Source organism: Sebastes umbrosus, chromosome 7, assembly GCF_015220745.1.
Source record: "Sebastes umbrosus isolate fSebUmb1 chromosome 7, fSebUmb1.pri, whole genome shotgun sequence".
NCBI classification, from domain to species: Eukaryota; Metazoa; Chordata; class Actinopteri; order Perciformes; family Sebastidae; genus Sebastes; species Sebastes umbrosus.
In genome coordinates, this window is record NC_051275.1 from 5521951 (window position 1) to 5545355 (window position 23405).

Consider the following 23405-nt stretch of genomic DNA (forward strand, 5'->3'; position numbering starts at 1 on the left):
TCTCAAGCTCGTAGTCGATTAGAGATATCATTTGCCGCTTTTGGAGATTTGACAAGAGTGAGACTGAACAGACAGCACAATTAGGGAGGCTGCTTACACCAGGACTTCATCATATGGCTATAGTGGAGCGTGCTCATTGAAAAAGATGTGTTCATACATCCTGCAAAACAAAGAGGTCTGGCAACACATTTATCAGCTTGAATCAGCCCATCTCCAACATGTGCCTGCCACGCGGCTGCTCGCAACGTTGATGGGAATTTGTCTTTCTGAAGTCCGATGTAGGAAATAACCAGAGGAAAAACTAGCGTGTATGAAAGGAAGAACACATATCAAGAAATGGGAGGTGGCTGACACCCGTCTGACATGTTTCATTTCAGCACGGTTCTTAATTCGCCTCCCTCTCCCCTGAGGAACATGTACCTTGTCTTGAAGAGGTCACATTTGACTGTTGTCAACACTGCTACTGAGAAAAAAAAGCCTGCTTCCTGCTCTGTCTCATATCTGGAGTGCTTTCATCAGACGGAGGGGAAGAAGTGTGTGCGTTTCGGAAATGAATTCTGTGTAATGTTAAAGGCAAAAGCCAGCCAGCGGTCAGAGATCAAAGCGGAATGACTGAAACTTAAAACTGTAATTCTGTAAACCATCATTACGCTGCGAGTAAACGAGGGAAAGTTCAGCATACAGCAGACATGCTGATGTTCTGATTGGCAAGGGGTTGAGTAGACCAAATAAACCGTGCTGATTTCTACACGCAAATCACCAACATCAACTGTTAGGGTGGGTGGGGGAGAGGAGATCAGCTTTACCCACAATGCACTTTTGTTCTCGCAGACAAAGTGATATGGTTATAAATAACCAAGAAATGAAGAGCTATGACACGAAGGAGAAAATGTGCTGACATGAAAAGTGATCTTCTCGTGAGTGATAGCCCGTTGACTCGGAGACACTCCTGTATTAAAAGTGCGGCTGCGAAAAGGGCCGCCATTCGTCACTATTAAAGGACCTGCTGTGAGGTGGTGTCGAGGCAGACTCATTACAAACAGTTTCACGTGTTCACCCTTGACCACTAAATGGCAAAACAAAGAGAATGGCCATCTGAATATCTGATATAACTCCTATGAATGATCGAAAATGAAAAGGAAGTGCAGGCTAGGGTAGATAATATGGATATAAATATAATCACCACCTACTGAAGGACGTAAACATTGGTTCATTTGTTGATTTTATGGTGTGAGAAGCTGAAATTCTTCTACATTTATAAATGAAAGAAAGGAATAAATAACGTTGCCTTTGCCGTGTCGCTGTATAATGATGCTACGCCAACTAGCATCTATCTAATTAACCTTACAAAGTGAGCAGTCCATCAGAAGCCACCAGCGTTGACTTCCCCTCGTCTCTGAAAAAAGAAAAAAAAAAATCACAGCAGTTTCATTTCATGTCTACTCTCAAGCCCTTCAGGAACGGAGCCAGGAGAAGCCACCGATCACCAGTCTCACGGGTCCTCTTGTTCAATCACTGAGTTAAAACTGCCTCAGAGTGCACTAATTACACTCAGCAAAGTGCATTTCAGAGCTTTCGTGACCCCATCGCAGGCTGATGAAGACCCGCCAGCTGTGACCAACGGAGGACGCCCCTGAGCTTTCACCACCGGAGTTCAACAAGGATTCATGGTTCGGAGTTCTTTTCTAGGGTGTCTACCACACACGTCAAAAACAATTACGTTAAAAAATAACATACTGGGTTGAGTGACATGTTTTATAATGTAATCTTCGTGTCGAGTCAGAAAGGATGACCTGATGCACAAAATAAATCTTTCAGATTTAAAGTTTCATCCTGGAGTCAGAGAGACCTTACAGTATGAGAGAGTGTTTACATTAAGTTACTGACATGACTTTCAGTTGCTTAAAGGAACAGTGTGTTACATTTTGGGGGATCCATTTAGCAGAAATGGAAAATAATATTGATATCTATGTTTTCATTAGTGTATAATCACCTTGAACTATGAATTGTTGTGTTTTTCTCTTAGAATGAGTCTTTCATATCTACATAGGGAGCGGGTTCTCTTCACGGAGTCCGCCATGTTGCTCCGCCATGTTTCTACAGTAGCCCAGAACGAACAAACCAAACACTGGCTGCAGTAAGAGCCTTTCATGTTTTTACGTTAGGTGAAGGCCACCATAGTTCTCCGACATGCTTGTGAAACTGCAGTAACGTGAGCCGCAGAGTTCAAAACCGTGGAACCGCCAGCCGGCGTCTGACTTCCGTTGCTCTCTTGTTATTATGGTAAGGATGGCCTCTGAGCGAGGCGAACAGTTTTGCACTCGGCGGCTCACGTTACTGCAGTCTTGGAAAGGGAGGAGTGAGCGGAGGGGTACTCAGTTGGTTGCAATCTGCAACCACACCACTAGATACCTCCAAATCCTACACACTGTACCTTTAAGTATTGTGCTGTTATGGCCATTTTAAAAAACCTCCTTCAGTGATATATTAGTTAGTTGGTAACCCTTTTTATAGATGTCATGAAGTGGCCTCTTTACTTCTTTAATGTGATGTGAACAGGACTTGGTCACAGGATATAACACGGCTGTATGTTTTTATATAAGAAGCAGAGGGGTGAGATTACTAATACATTTTTTAATGGTGATGGTGACAGTTTTCCAGAAAGTTAAAGGTGCTCTATACAATATGCACAGCATTAATAAAGCAGAAAACAACTATTGTCTGTGTAAAGCTATAGAGGTGTAATGTCTACCTGCGTAAAGAATGAAGACGTTCTCCCTCTGTGTGTGTAGTAATCCAAGCTTCTCTGTGCTTTGTTTACGTAGCCAGGCCGGCCGTGCGTGCATGTGTGCCCCACTGGCTAGCTAATTGCCGCCACTCTGCACTGCGTTCATATGACGGTTATCGCTGAAAACATCACCCCGACCCACCGTGTCGTCGTGGAAGCGTAGCATCCGCCCTCCGGTTCCCCCCTAGGTTAACACTGTTAGCTCTGTTGCCATTTGTTTGCACTGTTCATGCTGTTAGCACCATTAGCTGCTAGCCGCCGGCTTAGCCGTCGCCATGTAGAGAGCCATGTGGAGGCAATCCCTCAATCTTAGATATGCAGTGAAAAAATAATTTAGCTCCTTTAAAGTGTAAATTTCATGGCATGTTTATCATTATAAATGAAAAATTGAGTTGTGTGCATGAGCAGCAATATTGTGTGATTCACATGAGACAAAGATAAGAATTTTCCTCTCAGTCACAGAGTGATGAAATCAAGTAAATGTGTTCTTTTGTGAACAAGCTGAAGGCCAAGTAAAATAAATTTTATAATTTCAGATACAGCCTCCCACTTTGGAAATATGTCAGTGTTGAGTAGTTTTATTATTCAGTATGGAATAGATAAGAGTTGAAAGGCCTTTAAAAACTGTTGAATCGACTATAATACTGTTGCCAAGGGTCCATGTTTCACGTACTGCAACGCTGGAGAGTTTAGTGGCATTGGCCTTTCATTTTTATAGCCTCAGTAGAGCCGGTGAGCAGGACTTTTTCTAAGTCTCCTATGTATTATACACCCTGGCTCAACCACTTCACTGCCACTCATCGAAAAGAAATCCACAACATAATGTTTCACTTAAGGTTCAACTAACGTGCACGGGTACTTCTCTTCAGGGGGAAAAGAACCTGCCTATTTCACAAATACATGGGAAATTACACGACTATAAATAAAACACAAAATACCTAAAGGTTGCTCATTATGAGAGGTTTTCATGAAGACGTCTAATCTGCATAATATAAATAATAAAGGGAGCAAGCAGAGGCCGGCCTTTTGAATTAATTTGAATCAGTGAATGTTTGTCTATTGATATGACAGAAAACATTTTGGACACAGCTAAAGACACACAGCTATCTTGACCTATTTCTAAACAAAGAGAGGAAAAGAGCTCAAAGTCTGGACTTCTGCAGGAATTATTCTGTTTTATGTCTCATTCTGTCAGATCTCTGTAGATAACACGCATTAGTATAAGCCTGGGCTCCATAGCGTATTTACTATACTATCTTATAATGTACATCGGTGTTTCGTGCAGTCGCTCCAACATCCGTATAACATGAGCTCTATAGAATGTTTTAAATATATCTCTTCCGTTTCCCAGCCACTATCTGTGTCAGATCCTGCCCTCCTACGCTCCCTCTCCACGGGCTCCACATTCCACATAGGGAGAAAAAGTCCAGTCCATGGGATTGCATTACCGGTAGGGCGATGCAATTCTGCCCTCTGTCTCTTCACTTTTATTTACTCTGCACTGAAAGATGAAATGAGAGAGAGAGGGGGGTGACAGCTTCATACTTCCTGTGATGCACGCCATCCGTTTTGCGGAGTATGTGTTTTGGGACTGTAAAGGTAAACATTATAACTTTGATGTAGGGGAGTTTATACGCTGCAGACACTTCCTCTTGGGGAGTTCTTTATTAAATATCCTGGGATGTGCAGTGCGTGTCTACTGTGCTGCCAGAGGTTACAAACAACCTCATCTTCTCTCCATCAAAACATCAACAGCAGTGTCTAATAATCCCCACATCTGGACCTGAGCGTTAACCGTTTCTGAGCATATCGTGTGTTTACTGAAAGGCGGCATTCAAATGTCCCCGATTTGCATGTTAGTAAATATTCCGACGTCGTTCGTCACAGTTTAATATCTGTGATTATAAAGCCGGAGAAGGTTAATATCACATCACGAGGCCGGTGCCTCTAAAGAGCTATAAAGATCTGTGCCCGGGGCAATCAGCTCTGAGAGGAGCCGCTCACCTGAAATGAGACAGCAAGGACACCCGGAGGTAAAACACCCCGTTAAACACTTGGATCAATATTAACGTGACTTCCATTTCATGCTTGCCCAATTCCAATCACCTAACAATATAGTCTGATGCCTGGGCCGTGGCCGGCTGTAACAGGGGAGGTTATTACAGGCAGAGGGCAGAGACAGAATGTGCTGGCTAAGCTGTCAATGCTGCTAATAGACAACGAGGCAGAGTTTAAGGCAGAGTTTAACCTCCCATCACACACATTCATGAATGCACACACTCTCACAAACACACAGACACACGTTGCACAAAAGTCATTACAAAGATTACACTGATGCACTAGTTTTACTAATATATATCAACTTGATTTTTTAAAAAGTTTCCCTTCGATCTTTGCTCTCTCAAGGAATTTAAGTAAGAATGATAAATCTAAATGTTTCTCTTGGCATATGATGATTGTGGGGAAATATCTTTTACAAAAAAAGATACATTTTTAAAATGTGGCTTTAATAAAAAGGTCATTAGCTGTAATTCATCTGCTGCAGAGGCTTGGGATTTACTCATCAGTTCTCTTTCAAACCCACATTTACTTGCACAAATATGTGTCACTTTAATTTAATGTAAGAAGACCTACACACTTACTTTGTTATAGTTTTTTTGTTTTATTTTATATTATAATGTATATATTTTTTATTTTTATTTTTTTGTTGTTGTCTGTGGGTTTATGTCTTGTTTAGTTTTGTTTTCTTTGCAAGGCAATGGTGATATGTATATAGTTTGTGTAAAAAGGCTGTGCAAGAATCCTTGTCTATGGCACCTTGCGTACAACAATTTTCATGTAACAAACTCAGTAAAAAGTTGATCACAAAAAAACGTGGGTTTAAATTATGTTTCCATTGGCAAGTGGTCAAAATAATTGGTCAAGAAATCTCTTTGAAATCCACACAACAATTAATAAATTATTAATCCAACTTCTAACATGGTGAAGAATTTTTTATTTTGTAATGTCTAAGAGAAAACAGAAGATTACGATACTCTGCTGTCAAAAACAACACAGGCCACTCACTCACTGAGTGTTCTTTCAAGAAAAAAAATCTTGCTGACTTTCATTTTCCCCAAGTGAGCTCGTAAGACTGACGTTTACTGTGAACACGACGGTGTAAAGTCTGCCCTCTTCAAACTCAAGATGGTGGCTGAGCCTATATTGTCATATCCTGCTGTCAAACCAGAAACTGTGTGTTCAACTTGGACAACCTACTGGTTCTCCGATAGTCCCAGATTTTAAAGCTTTAATAATGACTCTCAAGGGCCAACTCAAACAACCTCTTTGTTTTTCTACTCTGGTGCTTATACTCAGCCGGCAACCCACTAAAAAGTTCAATAGAGTCCCTGTCAAATCTAGGAAACAAAGTCTGGATGTTATTATGCTATTATGGATATCCAACCTCTGAGCTTCTGCACCAGGGTTATCTGGTCCTATCTTTAATACTATGTTAATTAAAAATGAATATGCATTGGGGGAAAAAAAAGCACAAACTGTCATAGTACATTTAAAACAAAAACTGCCAACTGCCACCGCCAACGAAATCTACTGAAGCTCCAAAAAAGAACAAAAGATCCTTCTCGCTTTAACTCAGAACGAAACCTGGCCTCCGCCGTGCAACCACATCAAAGCCTGCTGGAAAAAGCCTGAAAGTGCAGCTCACCTCTCAAGGAGAGCAAGAAGGCCATCCGACCGCAGGCGATCCCTTTCACTTGACAAGTTTATACATTATTCTGCTCATTAAAACCACCGCATGCCGGCAGGACTTCAACAAGTCTTCAGTCAACTACACCGAGGCATTTATGTCAAACAACAGAAACAAAACTGATAGCTCGGAAGCATATTCTACTGATCTGATGGACTAATATGATATGTATCTGTGGCATTGTCGAGAAGAAATCTGTCACATAATTCACCAAAGGAAATGATACACACATAAACCCATTTGAGCAACTGCACAGTAGGTAAAGAGGCCACTGGGCGATGCTAACTGACAAAGCAGATGGAACAATGGAAATCTGCCTTCAGTATAATCTTCTCCCCTGCTTTTATACAAGCAGTAAAGTAATTTTATCAAAATTATCCACAGAAATCATATGTTATGTGTTTTATGTGTATTTACAATCAGAAAAATGATCGTTGTCGTTGTGTCCCACAGGCAGTTTGCCTTTGTTGCACCATCTTAAAGTAATGTTTCAATAAAAATATCTTCACAACATTCACTACTTCTATGTTGCAATACCAACTCCACATAACTCAGAAGCTCCACCAGAAGTAGTGTATTTATTTTATCGTTCCAAACAGCCACCAACAAATCCTACTCCTCCTGCCTTCAAGTTACAAAATAATAATAATAACATAAAATACAATTTAAATCATGAATAAATAAATAAATAAACGGATACGAAAAATGAATAAATATCAAAAACAAATGAAAAAAATTGCCCAAAATGTATAAGCTGAAGCCAGGGTTTATTACATCTAGTTAATAGCGAGGTGAGGATTGTTTGCAGCATACTGAAAATATGAATCAAAGCTATCAAAGGCGGATCATGCTGCGGGAGTAGTTTCTATTGATGTTTGATGTTTTACAGATGTGCTGGTATTTACCATAGAGTGTATGTAAAGATGGATGACATGACAGCTCCATAAAAGTGAAGCCACAACATCTAGATTGCCACCTGGTGGCTGGCTGCAGTATAGGTCATAAAGCCCGCCCCCTCCATGTTAGTGGATGGGACGTGGGCCAAAATAAAAAGTCAAATACGAAGCCACGCGGCACAGCACACAGTGCCCGGGACTGTGCCGCTGCCGCACTACTATACACACACGCACCTCTACACGCAACAAACAACGATATCCGTTTGAGAATAACTAATAATAATTAATGTTTAATATGAATAACGTTGTGGGATTATTCCTTATTTAATGGGCTATTTTGGGATTTACAAATAATTATTATTACGTACTTGCATAAAAAAGTACAAAAAAACCTGAAACATTCTGATTTGGAGGTTGATTACCATGGCAATGGTCAAAGCTTCGAAGCATTCGGGTCAGCCCTAGTAACAGAACATGTGTCGATTTGATCATAAATGTAGTTATAAAGATATTATGTTAGATGTTGTGTCTTTGTAGCCAAACAGCTACCGTGGTGCTAACGTAGCAGCTAGGTGGCTCATGCTAGCAAGCTGTGGCCGTTCTTGGATTGTGATTGGCTCAGGCTGGTGTGTGGGCAGGATCTCGATACTGTGGCTCCAGGCCCCCGATCACTACTGCGCAGACTCTGGCTTCAAATTATGTCAAAATCTCAAGATGGTTGCTCCCGTATCTGAGATATTTTTAGATTCTGTACAGTGGGAGGAAGTGGAGAAGCGTCGTCTGTTTATATACAGTATATAGTCTATGGTATTTACAGGTAGGCAATGTTGATGCAATTCAAGGAAATTTTTTTGCAGATGATACCGAAGTTCTTAAAAGCCTTTAATATTTCTGAGCAGGTCAAAAGTGCAGAAGTTGTAACATTTGTTTCCTGGAGTCGTCGTCACAGCAGTATCCACATATCACCAAGAGCCCACAAAATGAGCTTATGTCTAAAAATAATGTAACCACCACAAAATCTAAAGCAGACGGTGCAATTATTGCATGTGTGTCTCATATATGGACCACCTGCAGCCGAGGCGGCAGCTGGCACGCGTTTATCTACAGCGCTGCCATGATCTTCTTACAGCAGAGCTAGCAAAGCAGCAAAGACGACATCCTGAACCCAAACGACGGTCGGCTTCAGTGGCTCGACACAGAGACAGTGAACATTGCGGTCATTATGCGTGTGTTGCTGTAGGTCTACAGTCGTTTTACGAGGCTACAATGACCATAATGCATTGCCTGTTTTCCATTTTCTATAAAGTAAAGAAGGCGCTTACTCCATTAATTTCAGAATCAATACATTCGCCCTTGTGCCGTTAATACATTTGCTCTGCTATTCAATTACAGATGGGAGAGAAGGGCCAATGGGTGGTTAATAGTACTGAGCTGCTTTCCCTTTAAAAGTCGCTGGTGCATGACATAAGGCAAAATTGACACAAGGTGGTGGGCAACACTGAAACACTGCCCGGGTCAATAAAAAAAAGTTTCAGGCAAAGAGGAGAAACAATAAAAGGGAGAGATCCAATTTGTTCTTGAGTATGTGTTGTGATGGAAATAAAAAAAAAAAAGTGTAATAAAATGTATGTGTCATGTTCAATTCTCAGAACTCATAAATATGTCACCTATAAAAATGACACTTAACTTCTCCTAAGCAATAGGCTGGGATAACTTTAGTGCCCTTTAATGCTTTTTCTATTATGCTTTAATGGCAACATTGATATTCTACATTTAATACGGGGTAATGATGCCCTCAAAAGTTCAGCTCCCTAATTCTAATGGGGTTTAAAAATATATATTCTAATCGTAGAAATGACCAACTCACCATACTCCTGCAGTGACTTGCATGTGACGTCCAAGTGGGTGGAGCCAAATGGGTTTCTGACAAATCTCCGCCTCCGCCGCAGGTCGTCTTCCCAGTAGTCGAGACGCCAGAAGTCGTGCAGCTGACTATGGGAGAGACAGGCAGACAGGCAGGTTAGATGGAGCGCACACCCCTCAGTGGTGGTCTGATTCCGGCAGCCACTTCCTTATCAGGGGAAAACATCTTGAGGAGGAAAATCAGGCCAGAGATCGCAGATTTATTAGGCCGACTGGTGGCATGCTCTGTGGAGGCCCCGTAATGTTAGCTCTGCTAAAGCCTATAGCATAAGAACAGCAGGGAGCAGCAGCAACCACAGCACACATAAATCACAGGCACTCCCATTAACAAATACAGCATCAAATTACAAGTATAAATGGCACAGCTTGCCTCCTTTTTTTACAATGTTTTTTAACAAGTCTTGTAAATCAAAGGTAGGAACCTCAACGCAGACAGCGTGGGGTTTAATGATCGGGGTCTCGGGGCGGTTGAGGCATGAGCCTATAAAACAAGCCCCCTCCCTGCATATGTGGAGCCATGATTAAAATAATGTGCTGAAATATTCATTGAAATGATTCCCAGAGCCCTGGAGCAACCGGACTGAAAATTGCATTTTTATTCATTATTAATAACAGCGAATTAGGGTCGTAAAAAAAAAAAAGAAAACGAGAAAAAGAAGAAAACAGTTCCAGCATGTGGTAACCATCTTTGTAAATGATTATTCCAACATTAGTGAGGACCTAGGATAATTTTATTGCTTGCAGCTAATGCAAACCATTAAGCACCAGGACTAGCATTAGGTTACTAAGTGCTGCTTGTTCCAACTGTGCACTAGCCGGAGCTGTTTCAAAGCCTTTATGCTTCCTTTAGAGGGAAATGCAGCAAAAAACTGCTTTAATTTATCCTTGACAGAGGGGAGTAATGCATAAAAACTAGTGATGATTCAAATAATTGGTGTGCAGTTGACAGTACAGTGAGATGTGATTACATCAAGCCTGGCATGAGGTGCATTTTCATTTAATTTTCAGCCAAATTTGAAGAAATATGGCATCACTTGGTTTCATTTTGTTTAATATATAAGTGTGGAGGAGAGAACAATCCAATACACGCACAGTACATGAACAGAACTCTTTATCCTATTATCTAAAATGTTTTACATGCATATTATTAAAAAAAAAAGTGAAACCAAAAAGTAAAAACAGCCACCCAAAGCTCCAAATAAAACCTTGAATCTGGCACTGTGTGTGATATTATTCAGTGCGTGCAGGATACAGTGAGACCTTGGCAGGCGGCCGTCTCTTGCATTGTATGGTTCCTGCCCCCTTCCCTTCCCCTGCCACAGTATTGAAGCAGTCTAAACAGATTAAAGTGTTATAGGGGATCACATCACAAAATACAGCCTCCTTGCACCGTGAATATAATATCTACAAATGTCAAAAATCAAGAGGCTCAGGAGACTTAGCTGGGCTCTGACAGCAACAAGAGCTCAGTTTCAGTTAAGTATCAATCAAAATTGAGCGTGTGTGTGCGTCCGTTGAAGTATCATGAGTCGCTGTATGCAAAGCAAGACTCAACGCCTTGAGCCTGTCCCCTGTCAATCTCCCTCAAAGCTTAACTGAGGGAAAGAGAGATGTCAGCGGGTTGAAAGGAGAAACCCACGTAAATGATATTGTAAATGCGAGATTACACAGTGTGAAAAAATGTAAATCCACTGTAGGCAACCAGGCGATTACTGCTGAAGATTATGTCCCCTAATTCTTAGTGCGAACAGACAGCAGATGCCGGTGGGGGATAAATCCGCCACTTTGAAGATTTCCTTATAACAGCATTAACTGCATTTTATTTGGACGCTCATTTGAGGACAACTTTGGTCTAAAGCCATTCACTTCTCTTTAACGGCACAACAAAACCGAACCCTCAAGTAATAATGACGGATTTATGAGTCGGATGCCAACATTTTGATGCGTTTTTCCTCCTTGATCCGTCCTGTGCAGATGGTTTCAGTTTGAATGTGGTATTCTGCTATTTGGATTGGACCTGTGATATTCTAGACTGTGTGGTCAGTGCTTGACCGGATTTGGACTGTGCCAAAGTGCTGTGCTGAAGGAACCTCCTCTCTGAGGGTGGTCCAACAAAGTGCTCGGGAGGATTGCACTCCTGATGGAGATCTACAGCCGGGAGCTCTGCTGAGCGCTCACACAAGAGGGTTTCTGAGGTGGCAGCGAGCCACCAGACTGCACAGTCATGTCTTAAAAGCACGGTGGGAAATAAGGAAAAAGCAGGAAGTTGAACTTTTTGTAAAAATCAGCGTCATCCCTCACTCATATGGGACTCAAAACCATATAGTAAAAGGATACTTGGCAAGCACATGCACACATTTGAGTCATTTAATATATTGCAAAAGCTAAAAATCGGGTCTGATCTTTCCATTTTTCAAGAATACATTTCCAGTATAGGTAAAAAAACACCATTCCCGTTTCAGAATGATTAATAGAAAGCTAGTTGTCTGTATTGTCCGTGTAACAACAACAAATTGTCCATACAATAGCATTCTTTATTAAGCGCGGCTGGCTTGGGACCTCCTTATTTTCCACATCAAATGTGTCTGGCTTCATGACAACCGTAAAGAATGGCTGTGAGCCGGCCTCCTAGAAACTGCCGAAATTTATTAGCCCCGTCACCCATCAATCACCCGAATGGATTTCAAACCGCATTTTAAAAGCTAATTTTCCAGCACTGATAACCTACAGGAAACAGGAGCGCCATTATTTATGGATGCTTTCAGACTGGCTAAGTGCAGTAGGATAAATGTGTAAGAGGACTATCGTCTATTCTCTTCTCTTTCAAATGGGTATTTAAAGCACACCTTTCCTCGAGGAGCCGGTGTTGAGGTTTTTGAGTTGCCAGATCTAACACCCTGGTCTACAGGGAATGGGTTTTGTTTGTAAAAGGAAAGGGAAAGCTGACAGGTATAATTCAAAATAAGATGGCGAGGAAAATAAAAATAAAAGGATTGATAACAGTTTTATAGGAAACTATAACATCATTCTAGAAGAGAGAGATACTTTTGACAGCTGACAAGGGCTCATATTGGATTAGAGGGTGATATATTCTTAGTGCTGCTGTTATATTAGGGCAGCAGGGACAATATTTTGTTTTCTCATAATATATACATAGACTGTAAATAAGAGGTGGGCGTAGTCACCGCGACATCACCCATTGGTTTGTGGACTGATGTTTTGAAGCCTCGAGTTCGTCATTTTTGGCCGTCACCATTTAGTTTTTTTGCAGCCAGAAGAGACACGAGAGGGTGGAGTACAACAACGCTGTAGGTGGAACATTTTCTTTATATTTACTTTCATGAACTGAAAAGACACCGTGAAAGGGTTAAAGTTGTAAGTAGAAAATGGGGACAACTCCCAGACCGACAACGCCGTGGTAGCGACTTGTCAATCACAAGGTAGCCCCGCCCTAAAGCATCCCCTGCTTTATGGTCTATTTGACTCTAAATGGGAACATAATTTATGAAATGAACATCATGCTGTATTGAAGAAGACTTGAAACTAGAGATTGAGATCATAAACTCATGTTTACAATGTTTACTGAGGTAATAAATCAAGTGAGAGGTAGGGTACATTTCTCACAGTGGGCTACCTCTGGGTCTGAAAAGTGAAGCCAATGCTGAAGTGCCTTAAACTTGCATTCTTTCTAACAGCCAGCAGGGGGCGACTCCTCTGGTTGCAAAAAGAAGTCTGATGGTATAGAAGTCTATGAGAAAATGAGCCTACTTCTCACTTGATTTATTACCTCAGTAAACATTGTAAACATGAGTTTATGGTCTCAATCGCTAGTTTGAAGTCTTCTACAATAAGTTATGATGTTCATTTAGTAAATTATGGTCCCATTTAGAGTCAAATAGACCATAAAGCAGGGGATGCTTTAGGGCGTGGCTACCTTGTGATTGACAGGTTAGCTACCACAGCGTTGTCCGGTCTGGGAGTTGTCTGTGTTTTTGTGTTAGAACGTTAACCCTTTCACAGTGTCTTTTCAGTTCATGAAAATTAATTACAATCTTTTGGTCAACTACAAATGTCTTATTGAGAGTTCGGTTGTACTTAGCTCCACCTTCTAGTGTCACTTCTGGTTGCAAAAAACCAAGATGGCCAAAATGCTGAAATTGAGGCTTCAAAACGACAGTCCACAAACCAATGGGTGACGTCACGGTGAATACGTCCACTTCTTGTATACAGTCTCATAGACTTCTACAGAATCAGACTTCTTATTGCAATCAGAGGAGTCGCCCCCTGCTGGCTATTAGAAAAAAATGCAAGTTTAAGGCACATGAGCACTGTCTTCACTTCTCAGACCCGGGAGGTTACCCACTGATTTTGTCTGATTATTTGGAGGATAGTATTGGTGTTCGAGTAAAAAGGTAAACCTGAGCCAATGCAAGGAAAACCCTGTGCTGTTACCAGGTTAAAGGTGCTTGTTTGAGGCCTAAATTGTGTGTCAAAACAGCAAAGGCTCAGGCCACATAATTGAAAAAACTATAGATTACAGATCAGCTACTTGAGAGTGCTCCATGCTCACTCAAATTAATGCAACTGCGTTGTGAAATAAAATCCCATTCAAATAAAATCATTGAAATAAAAGTAATTACACGGATCTATTGTCAAAAGCAATAACTACCTTCATGTTTTTCGAGTCACTTACACCAGAATGGCTCAATAAAACATGCACAGGGCTGGATTGCAAACAGACGAGGATCTCATGGTTAAAGATTTTCCTTTTTATTCTATTTGTGCTCAGAGGAGATTTGTGCGAAGCGGACGGGAGGAAGGACAGGGACATGCTGATTCAATAAAACACCATTATATTCCTTTTAAAAGCTTCCATTGGTGACATGAGTGGGGGGTAATTATAATAAATACCAGTAATCAGTGACAATTCTATTCAAAGGCGCAGTGACTGGTTTCTATCACACACACACTGGGGCACTGAACACACGTCAGTTTTTAGTGCAACTCTGAGGACAAGTGGTCTTTTCTTTGGTTTGCAGTTGTCCTAACAGGCTCCGACTATGAGTTACCAAGTCCATGAGGAGTTTGTTTGAGATGCAAGCGCCTAAAAGTAGTGAATAAAAAAAAAGTAGGGCTGTCAATCGATTAAAATATTTAATCGCGATTAATCGCATGATGGTCCATAGTTAATTGTGATTAATCGCAAATTAATTGCATGTTTTTATCTGTTCAAAATGTACCTTAAAGGGAGATTTGTCAAGTATTTAGTGCTGACTTGACTATGACTTGCCCCAAACTGCATGTGATTATCATAAAGTGGGCATGTCTGTAAAGGGGAGACTCGTGGGTACCCATAGAACCCATTGTCATTCACATATCTTGAGGTCAGAGGTCAAGGGACCACTTTGAAAATGGCCATGCCAGTTTTTCCTCGCCAAAATTTAGAGTAAGTTTGGAGCGTTATTTAGCCTCCTTCTCGACAAGCTAGTATGACGTGTTACCAAAGGATTCCTTACTTTTTCTAGTTTCTTATGATGCCAGTATCTTTGCACTAGCTTTAAAACTGAGCCCGCTACAACCTAAAAATCACAAGTTGCATTAATGCATTAAATAAATTAATTAGTGTCATTAAAAGGGAACGTGTTATTATTGTGTTAACTCTGACAGCCCTAAAAAAAGAAAAAAAAGAAACACAACTTGATTAGAAAGTAAAATAAACAAAAGGCATAGTTCATTGGTAACCTACGTAACATGTACTTGCCACAACAGAACTATTGAGATAATTCTGGCATCATTTTGAGTACAGAAATGTAGGAAACAATCACTAATTTGACTAAATAACGATACTTACTAACCAAATGTGCGGATCTGTAATGATACAGAAAATCATCAGGCAGCCAGCGGACAATAAAAACCAGTGAGTAAGTGAGGATATGCTAAAAGTATCATCTGTCAACAAATGCATTCTTTCTGGTAAGCATTTTCACAGCATGTTTCTCAACATACTGCTGCCGGATGAAAAAAAATACCAACAACAAAAGACACCAAAAAGTGGTGACTGGCAGCCATATGGTGATGAGCATTTCTCAGCCCACTGCTTTCAAAGTAACCTATAAACTAAGAGAAAAAATATACACAGTAATTTCCTCTATAAAAACACATCAGGTTTGATCAGGCGTCTTTCGAATGCCAAGTGTGAAGTGACTGTATGGCCAACATCATGATCAGATTACCACCGAGGGCTGCAAATGGTACACAGGACTTTCATCTCTTTAATTTCGCCATTTCTTATCATCACTGCACTCAACACTGTCGAAGACGTGAGGATGCTGAGCTAAGATCCAAATGCTTCTAGTTATTGGGGATGACTTTTCTTTTGTAGATTGAGAGATAGAGGAGAGACACGCAGAGGAATGGCTATTGGACAAAGACGAAAGGGAAACAACACAGCGGCAACAAGATTAACTCCAGGTCATGTGGTGTAATGAAGACAGACGTGCGCGATGGGACGAGGGATGAGGAGCCGTACTGTACTGCGGGTGAACTCCCCCGGATCGCCAGCTTCGTGGATCCCCATCTTTCATCGGAAATGGGGCACGGTCAGGCGATGCCCGGCTCAATTTCAGCGCCCGATGAAATTGATGATTGTGTGAATGGGCCTCTTTCCAGAGATAATTAGCACAGTGTGCAAGGTTAAGAGTGCCCCGCGGGAATAGAGCCTGGTGTAGGTCAAGAACAAATGCAAGTAGAGAGAATATCAGCTTGCGAGAACAAAGGAGCATCATGTTATAAATAAGATCCAATTAAATGAAGAAGAAAAACATTAGCACGTGCAAGCTGTTTTAAAAAGGAGCTGAATTTTATTGCATCCTCTCTGGATAGTGGACTGGAAAATGAAAGATGGTATGCAGAGGACTAGGTCAGACCAAAAATAGCTTTGGGGGAGTCGGCAGAATAGAAACCTCTAAAGTCTGCATGCAATGGGCACTTAAGAGATACACTGATTTTATAGTGGTTTCTAGAATTACCTAATACTACTATATTCTTACTAATTGTAACAACATCCATTAGATTGATGACAATAATTTACAAGGAAAGCGAAGAAGAAGATACACATTTTGCTACTCTGGATGTCAAAAGGAATAATATTTTTGAATTATATCTATTATATTGTCAGGCTGATTTTTGTTTATGTTGGTTGAGGACCAACCAGGGACCTTGGCCTTTCTTTTCTGCCCCAGAGGGGCCATCAGACCTCAAACCCTCCGAGGCTGTGCGGCCCTCTTAAAGGTGCTCCCCCCATTGTGCTGGTGGACTTCTATTAGAATTGATAACCCTTTCAGGCGAGACCAAATACTCCGCGCGCATCGTGAGTAAAAAGGTTCATTCCATCACAAAGTTATTATCCACGGGCAGATTGTTACCATTCATCAAGTGTGAGGGATGAAACTCACTGTTAGTCAAGGGAAACGGCTGTTTCACTGCCTTGCCACAGATCAATATGTGCCGCCATTTTCCTTTCTCTCCTCTCTGCTACAAAAAAGTAATTATACAGAAGAAATGTTGACAATCAATAGACCAGTCAGGTAAGGTTAAGGTCTGCTGTGGGGGCCGGCGGAGGCTCCTCCGTCAGCTGTCACCGATGATGCTGCTGATGTGAACACGGACGCCCGCATGGGAACAAAGGGAGGTTTGTCTCCTTCAGACCCTTTTACATTTCTGTTAGGGCGGTTGTGTCGAAACAATTAGTACCAGAGGAGTGCTGGCGAATGAGTGGTAGAGAATGACACAGGAGATCGGGACTGTTTCAGTCAGTAGTGTGTAGGTGTGCCTGGGTGTCTGTGTAGATAGGCTACATCACCTACACATGATGTAAATGGTGCAAACATCAATAAATGCACAGTCTGTATACAGTATTAAGAAAGGTGTCTGTGATGCACAAACATTAAAAGGATGCTTAAAAAAAAAATGCAATAAAAATGCAAGTATCACTAGGGCTGCCAAAGTTAACGCACTAATAACGCTCTAATAGCGCGCTATTAGCGATTTTTAGGTTTCAGCCGGCTCAGTTTTAAAGCTACTTTAGAGTGAAGATCATATGAAACTAGAAAAACCTAAAGAATCCACCGGTACCAAACATGTCATACTAGCTTGTCGTGAAGGAGGTTAAATAACGCTTCAAAAGGTATGCTAAATTTTGGCGAGGAAAAACTGGCATGGCCATTTTCAAAGGGGTCCCTTGACCTCTGACCTCAAGATATGTGAATGAAAACGGGTTCTATGGGTACCCACGAGTCTCCCCTTTACAGCTGTTGTTGCCTGTTGGGCTTGAGTTTGCCATGTTATGATTTGAGCATATTTTTTATGCTAAATGCAGTACCTGTGAGGGTTTCTGGACAATATTTGTCATTTATTTGCGTTTTTAATTGATTTCAAATAATAAATATATACATATATATATACATTTGCATGAAGCAAGCATATTTGTCCACTCCCATGCTGATAAGAGTATTAAATACTTGAAAAATCTCCGTTCAGGTACATTTTGAACAGATAAAAAATGTACGATTAAATATGGACAATCATGAGATTATTCCTGATTAAATATTTGTATCGATATACCTACTTATAACCTGTCTGTGTAAATAAAGAGTGTATTTTAAAATATTAGATTTTTTTTAAGGTGTGCGAAACAAACAGTGAATTTACTCTTCAGTAGCGTGAGAGAACTGCAGACGGTATCGTCACAGTGAGGTCGTCCCGTGCTGCAAAAAGTGGTGGACGACATTATTCTTCAATGGATTCATCAGCCTCGCCTTGACATCTACTTTCACTTTAGACGAGCCTGAACTTTATAATCTACTGGCAGGGTTCAGAGGTCAACAGCAGAGGGGACCAGAGGGCAGAGAAAATCACTCTCACCCTGGAAAAAACTCTGACATCCAATTTTCAACTTGATTTATCAGTGTAAAGCTAAAATTGATAGTGTGTCATTACTGGGCAGGGAGCTGTCTTGGAGAGACGTATCAAAGCCTCCTCATTTTGATTTAGCGCGGCGGATCAATACGACCCTATACTGTTTCAATTTGAGGGGTATTGATTTTCCTATGCTGACTCTATACGGGGGGACATTCATCATCAAGCAAGCATATAGTATGATCTAACAGGGCACCGCGGGGCCTGATCTGCTTATTCTTCACCCAGATCACATGACTGCAGAGCAGCTGTTTTTCGAGCCTCGCGCAGAATATTTCCTTGTCGCCGGCTGTCGTCATGCTGCAACGCATTCGGCACAAAGAGAACAACGGCTCAGAATGGAGTGGCCTTCAGAGATGCAGATAATGTGCAGATGTTTGTCTGTAATTCAGAGAAAAAAACGGATTCATCTAATGGTAGGTCAGGCGGTTATATCAATCTAATGAACACACACACTGGTAAAAGAAAAAACTATTAACGCATACGTTATACTAGCTTCTGCACCCTGCCTGCCTAGGAATTATTTACTTTATAATATATTCTAGACAAATAATAAATATCCTTTGGCATGTCTCCAGGCAGAACTTAGGAGGCTTAAAAGGCAATTTCTGTGCATGAGGGTGAAAACAAACATTAACAACTAAAGTCTCTCTCTCTCTCTCTCTCTCTCTCTCTCTCTCTCTCTCTCTCTCTCTCTCTCTCTCTCTCTCTCTCAGACATAACAGACAGCCCCCTCAAAATGCTTGAGGGCTTTATATCTTACAAGAGCAGCATAAATGGGAAAGTTAATGTAGCATTGAATAAGACTAAGCTGCTGAACTGCAACACTGCCTTGAGCTGGTGAGCATATTGCATCATTTTTCTTCACCAGCAGGTTACCATTAAATTTGAATTTGTTGGAAGTTTTTGCGGTATCATTTACAATGCGCCCACGCTCAATAACCTTTTGTTTCAATGCAAATGCTGTGCCTCTGAGAGGGGCTCCATAAATATTTGAACAAGAGCCCAGAATTCAATCCAATAGATTTTGTCACGGGTGCTGCTGCTGAGGTTCAGTCAGTTTTATGAAAATCTGGGCTTGAATACTGTAGCATTCTCAGTCACGGCCAAAATAGTTTTTTTTCATTTGACAACATCTATAACACGAAACACAATTTTTTTGCACATGTTCAGTTTCTCTTTAGTAGTTAGAAATTAATCACAACAAATTAATGGCCTCTTAGAAAATTGGATATTATGATGCATGTAGACAAAGCGGCCACAGTGCATAATCTTCCATGAATCCATGAAAGAAGAAACCAAATGTAGCTGCTTATGACATCTGCTGTTTTGGGGGGAAACTCTTTGAACTTCCAAGTCAAAGACATAAAATATAGCTGTAAAAAGTCATTACGCCAGCTACAATAGTTTTCATGCCAACGGTGAACATGGTTAAAGATATGAAACAAACCCAATTTCAGTGAACACGGTCGAACATCTGCATTGTATTTTCTAGATTTAATAACAAAACCAAAGCTACTGTTTCAGCAAAGAGGCTAAATTTCTGTTGGCAAATCAGCAGTGGAGGGTTGTGTCTTTTAAGTGCCTGATCTTGCGGAATGTAGCTCACAGCACAATTAAATATTTGGATTAATGTTCGGGTGAACATTTTATTATCTTGCTGTTTATTGCTGCATCTGACCTACGTTCAGCAATGTTGGTATTTTACAGACAGAAATGAGTCGACAAGCAGCAACTGAAGTGTCCCCATTCAGGGTTTATAACAATTGCATATACTGTACGGCTGTAGGGTTGTCAAAGTTAACGCGATAATGCGCCACTAATTTCTGCGATATCAATCTTTCGGAGGTTGTAACAGGTTTTAAAGCTAGAGTGAAGGTACTGGCGTCATATGAAACTACAGAATGTAAGGAATCCATTGGTACCAACCATGTCATACTAGCTTGTCGTGAAGGAGGCTAAATAATGCTCCAAATTTATGCTAAATTTTGGAAAGGAAAAACTGGCATGGCCATTTTCAAAGGGGTCCCTTGACCCCTGACCTCAAGATATGTGAATGAAAATGGGTTCTATGGGTACCCACAAGTCTCCCCTTTACAGACATAACCACATTATGATAATCACATGCAGTTTAGGGCAAGTCATAGTCAAGTCAGCACACTGACAGCTGTTGTTGCCTGTTGGGCTGCAGTTTGCCATGTTATGATTTGAGCATATTTCTTTATGCTAAATGCAGTACCTGTGAGGGTTTCTGGACTATATTTGTAATTGTTTTTTGTTGATAATTGATTTCCAATAATAAATATATAAATACATTTGCATAAAGCAGCATATTTGCCCACTTCCATGTTGATAAGAGTATTAAATACTCAACAAATCTCCCTGCAAGGTACATTTTGAACAGATAAATGTGCAATTAATTTACGCTTAATCGCGATTAACTATGGACAATCATGTGATTAATTAAGATTAAATATTTTAATCAATTGACAGCCCTAGTAAAAAGTCATTACGCTAGCTAAAATAGTTTTCATGCCAACGGTGAACATGGTTAAAGATATGAAACAAACCCAATTTCAGCGAACATGATTCAACATCTGCATTGTATTTTCTAGATTTAATAACAAAACCAAAGCTACTGTTTCAGCAAAGAGGCTAAAATTTCTGTTGGCAAATCAGAAGTGGAGGTTTGTGTCTTTCAAGTGCCGGATCTTGCAGAATGCAGCTTCACAGCACAATTAAGTATTCGGATTAATGTTCGGGTGAACACTTCATTCGCTTGCTGTATATTTCTGCATCTGACCTGCATTCAGTGATGTTCATTTTTTTACAGATAGAAATGAGTCTGCAAGCAGCAACTGATGGATCCCCATTCAGGCTTTATAACAACTGCATGTATGCCGTTACATCTGCTACAGATACTTGTTCAAATTCTCAGCCCTTAGCTCAGTACAAAATACAAACAGTATGTTGTAACACCTCTGTTTGCCATGTGGATGCAGGTGAGAGGCTGGAGGCAGCGCAGGAGAGCCCACGGTTATTTTAACAGGGCCCGTGGGGAAGTGTGCAACTACCACCAGGTGCTGGGCTGTGTTACTGAGAGGGTCAATGAATGCCTGGACAACACTGCAGAAACACCCCCAACCCCCCTCCCTTCTTCAACCTCCTGCTATCCCGGTCTGTCGGAAGACTGGCCAATCAGCTGTCCCTGGGGGATTAAGCCACTCCACACTGTAATTGCGTTTGCTGACCCGACCGCTGACCCCATCGGATCCTGGGAAAATGACATTAACTGGTGGTCCGAGTCCATCACTGCAGAGTTTTGTGAACCAGGTAACTTTGGTCCTCTCGGGTTGGAGCTAACGTTGAGCAGGTATACGGCTCGTGTTAAAGACTTGATCTGGCCCGCGTTGTGAAGGTGAACCTGTACAAGCACGAGGGCTTACCTCTGGGCCAGCGTCCCCCAGGCGCCGTGCTTGTTGGTGAGGATGTTGACGATTTTCTGCTTTAACTGGTTGGCCGTCACATGGTCTCTGTGTTTAGCGGCGCTGAGCAGGTGGTCGCACATTTTCTCTTCTTCTTTTCTGTCCGCAGCGTATTGGGCACAGTTGGACTGATTTACAATAGAGAAGAAAAAAGAAAAACATAGTGTGAACCTCATTGTATATTTATGGCTTTCAGTACAGTATCCACTGCTAGAAGTGATGTCTGACATTGCACTAATAGCATTTGAGAATGTTTTACTTGAATAAAGTCGGAATAATATATACCCTCTAATGGAGCATTTGTCACACTGAAGAATGTTATGGCTTCATTCAACACACTTGAGTGCATAAAGATATTAGTGGACAGCTGAGAGATATATTTCTGCTCCCTTGGAGGAGTGTAGTAAATCATGAAGGCAGTCCATTCCCTAACTGCGGACAGATGAGGCTCCCCGCTAGGTAGCCGTGGATGGTGCTATTAAAGGAGAAGGGAAAATACTCTAATAGATCCACAAAGAATATAGTCTGTCAAGGTTAACAAATCTACACTGCCATTATGCCAAGGGATATGTTATTGTCCCATATAGGAATGCTGTAAAATGTAAATATGCAGCTATTTTCTAGAACAAAATGTAGGACACATTGACTTCTGTAACTTGCAAAAATTAAATAAAAATATTAGTGATACCGTAGTCCAAATAATGTGTGATATCTAAGTGTCAGAATGATAAAATAATTAAAATTAATTAGCCACAATGCGAAAAAGGCGATAAGTAAGTGCAACCCTCCAAGTGTTCCAGGTGGCTAAAAGTAATCTGGAGGAGCACATCTGACCCTATCTTTGCTGCTAAAACAAGATTGTCTCACGACGCCACCCTGGGGGGAACTCTTGCTAATATTCAAAATCTAATTTGCCAACAGAAGCTGGAAGTTAATTGAATTTCCTGCTTCAAATTTGAATTCTGTCAGATATTATACTTCAACATATTCTTCATTCGGCGGATAACTCAATCTCCGCTTGTCAGCTCGCATCGCCACACGTGACGCTGTGACAAATATCAAACGTTATTTATCACTTTAAAGCGTATGACGCGTCGTCCCTGACACCGACTTAATTGTAAAGATGTCTTATCTGCGTCCCGAATCTTCAATCTGGGAGAGTGGGTAATAAAGTAACATCAGACCTAGATGAAAAGTGTAGGCTGTCTGGAGTTGGCAGACAGAACGGATGGGGCCAGGTACACTTCCCCCTTCTCCTGACATTGCATATCTAGCCGTCTCTTCCAGTTTATCTAGCGGGTCAAGGATCCTCAAGAACTGTATATCAAGCAGCTGTTTGAGGATGGCTGCTCTTCCCAGATAAGAAACTCATCACTCCCCACATGTACACGCTGCTAAAAGAGCTGGTGTGTGTGTTGCTGTGTGTGTTTGTGTGTGTGCTTGCAGGTTTGTGTGGTTACAAACATACAGTATTTGCCTTTTAATGTTCTACAATAACCAAACAAACTATTTTACTACAACAATATGTCTTTTTATTTTGCTGTCAATCTCTGTGGAATTTATTTGTTGACTAGCTTGCAGGGTTTTTT

General features: G+C 41.1%; 1 protein-coding gene across 7 annotated transcripts in view; it reads right to left on the reverse strand.

The window, feature by feature from the left end:
- nbeab (neurobeachin b) overlaps positions 1-23405 on the reverse strand; it is a 287636-nt gene that overhangs the window by 87532 nt on the left and 176699 nt on the right. For 4 of the 7 annotated variants that reach the window (XM_037774340.1, XM_037774339.1, XM_037774337.1 and 1 more), the window contains 2 exons: positions 21778-21944; positions 9300-9424 (listed from right to left, as the gene is read on the reverse strand). In XM_037774340.1, the coding sequence (XP_037630268.1) occupies positions 9300-9424; positions 21778-21944 (292 nt within the window). Of the gene's footprint in view, positions 1-1348; positions 1397-9299; positions 9425-21777; positions 21945-23405 lie in introns of all 7 variants that reach the window. The other 3 variants (XM_037774338.1, XM_037774334.1, XM_037774333.1) reach the window with 1 other exon arrangement.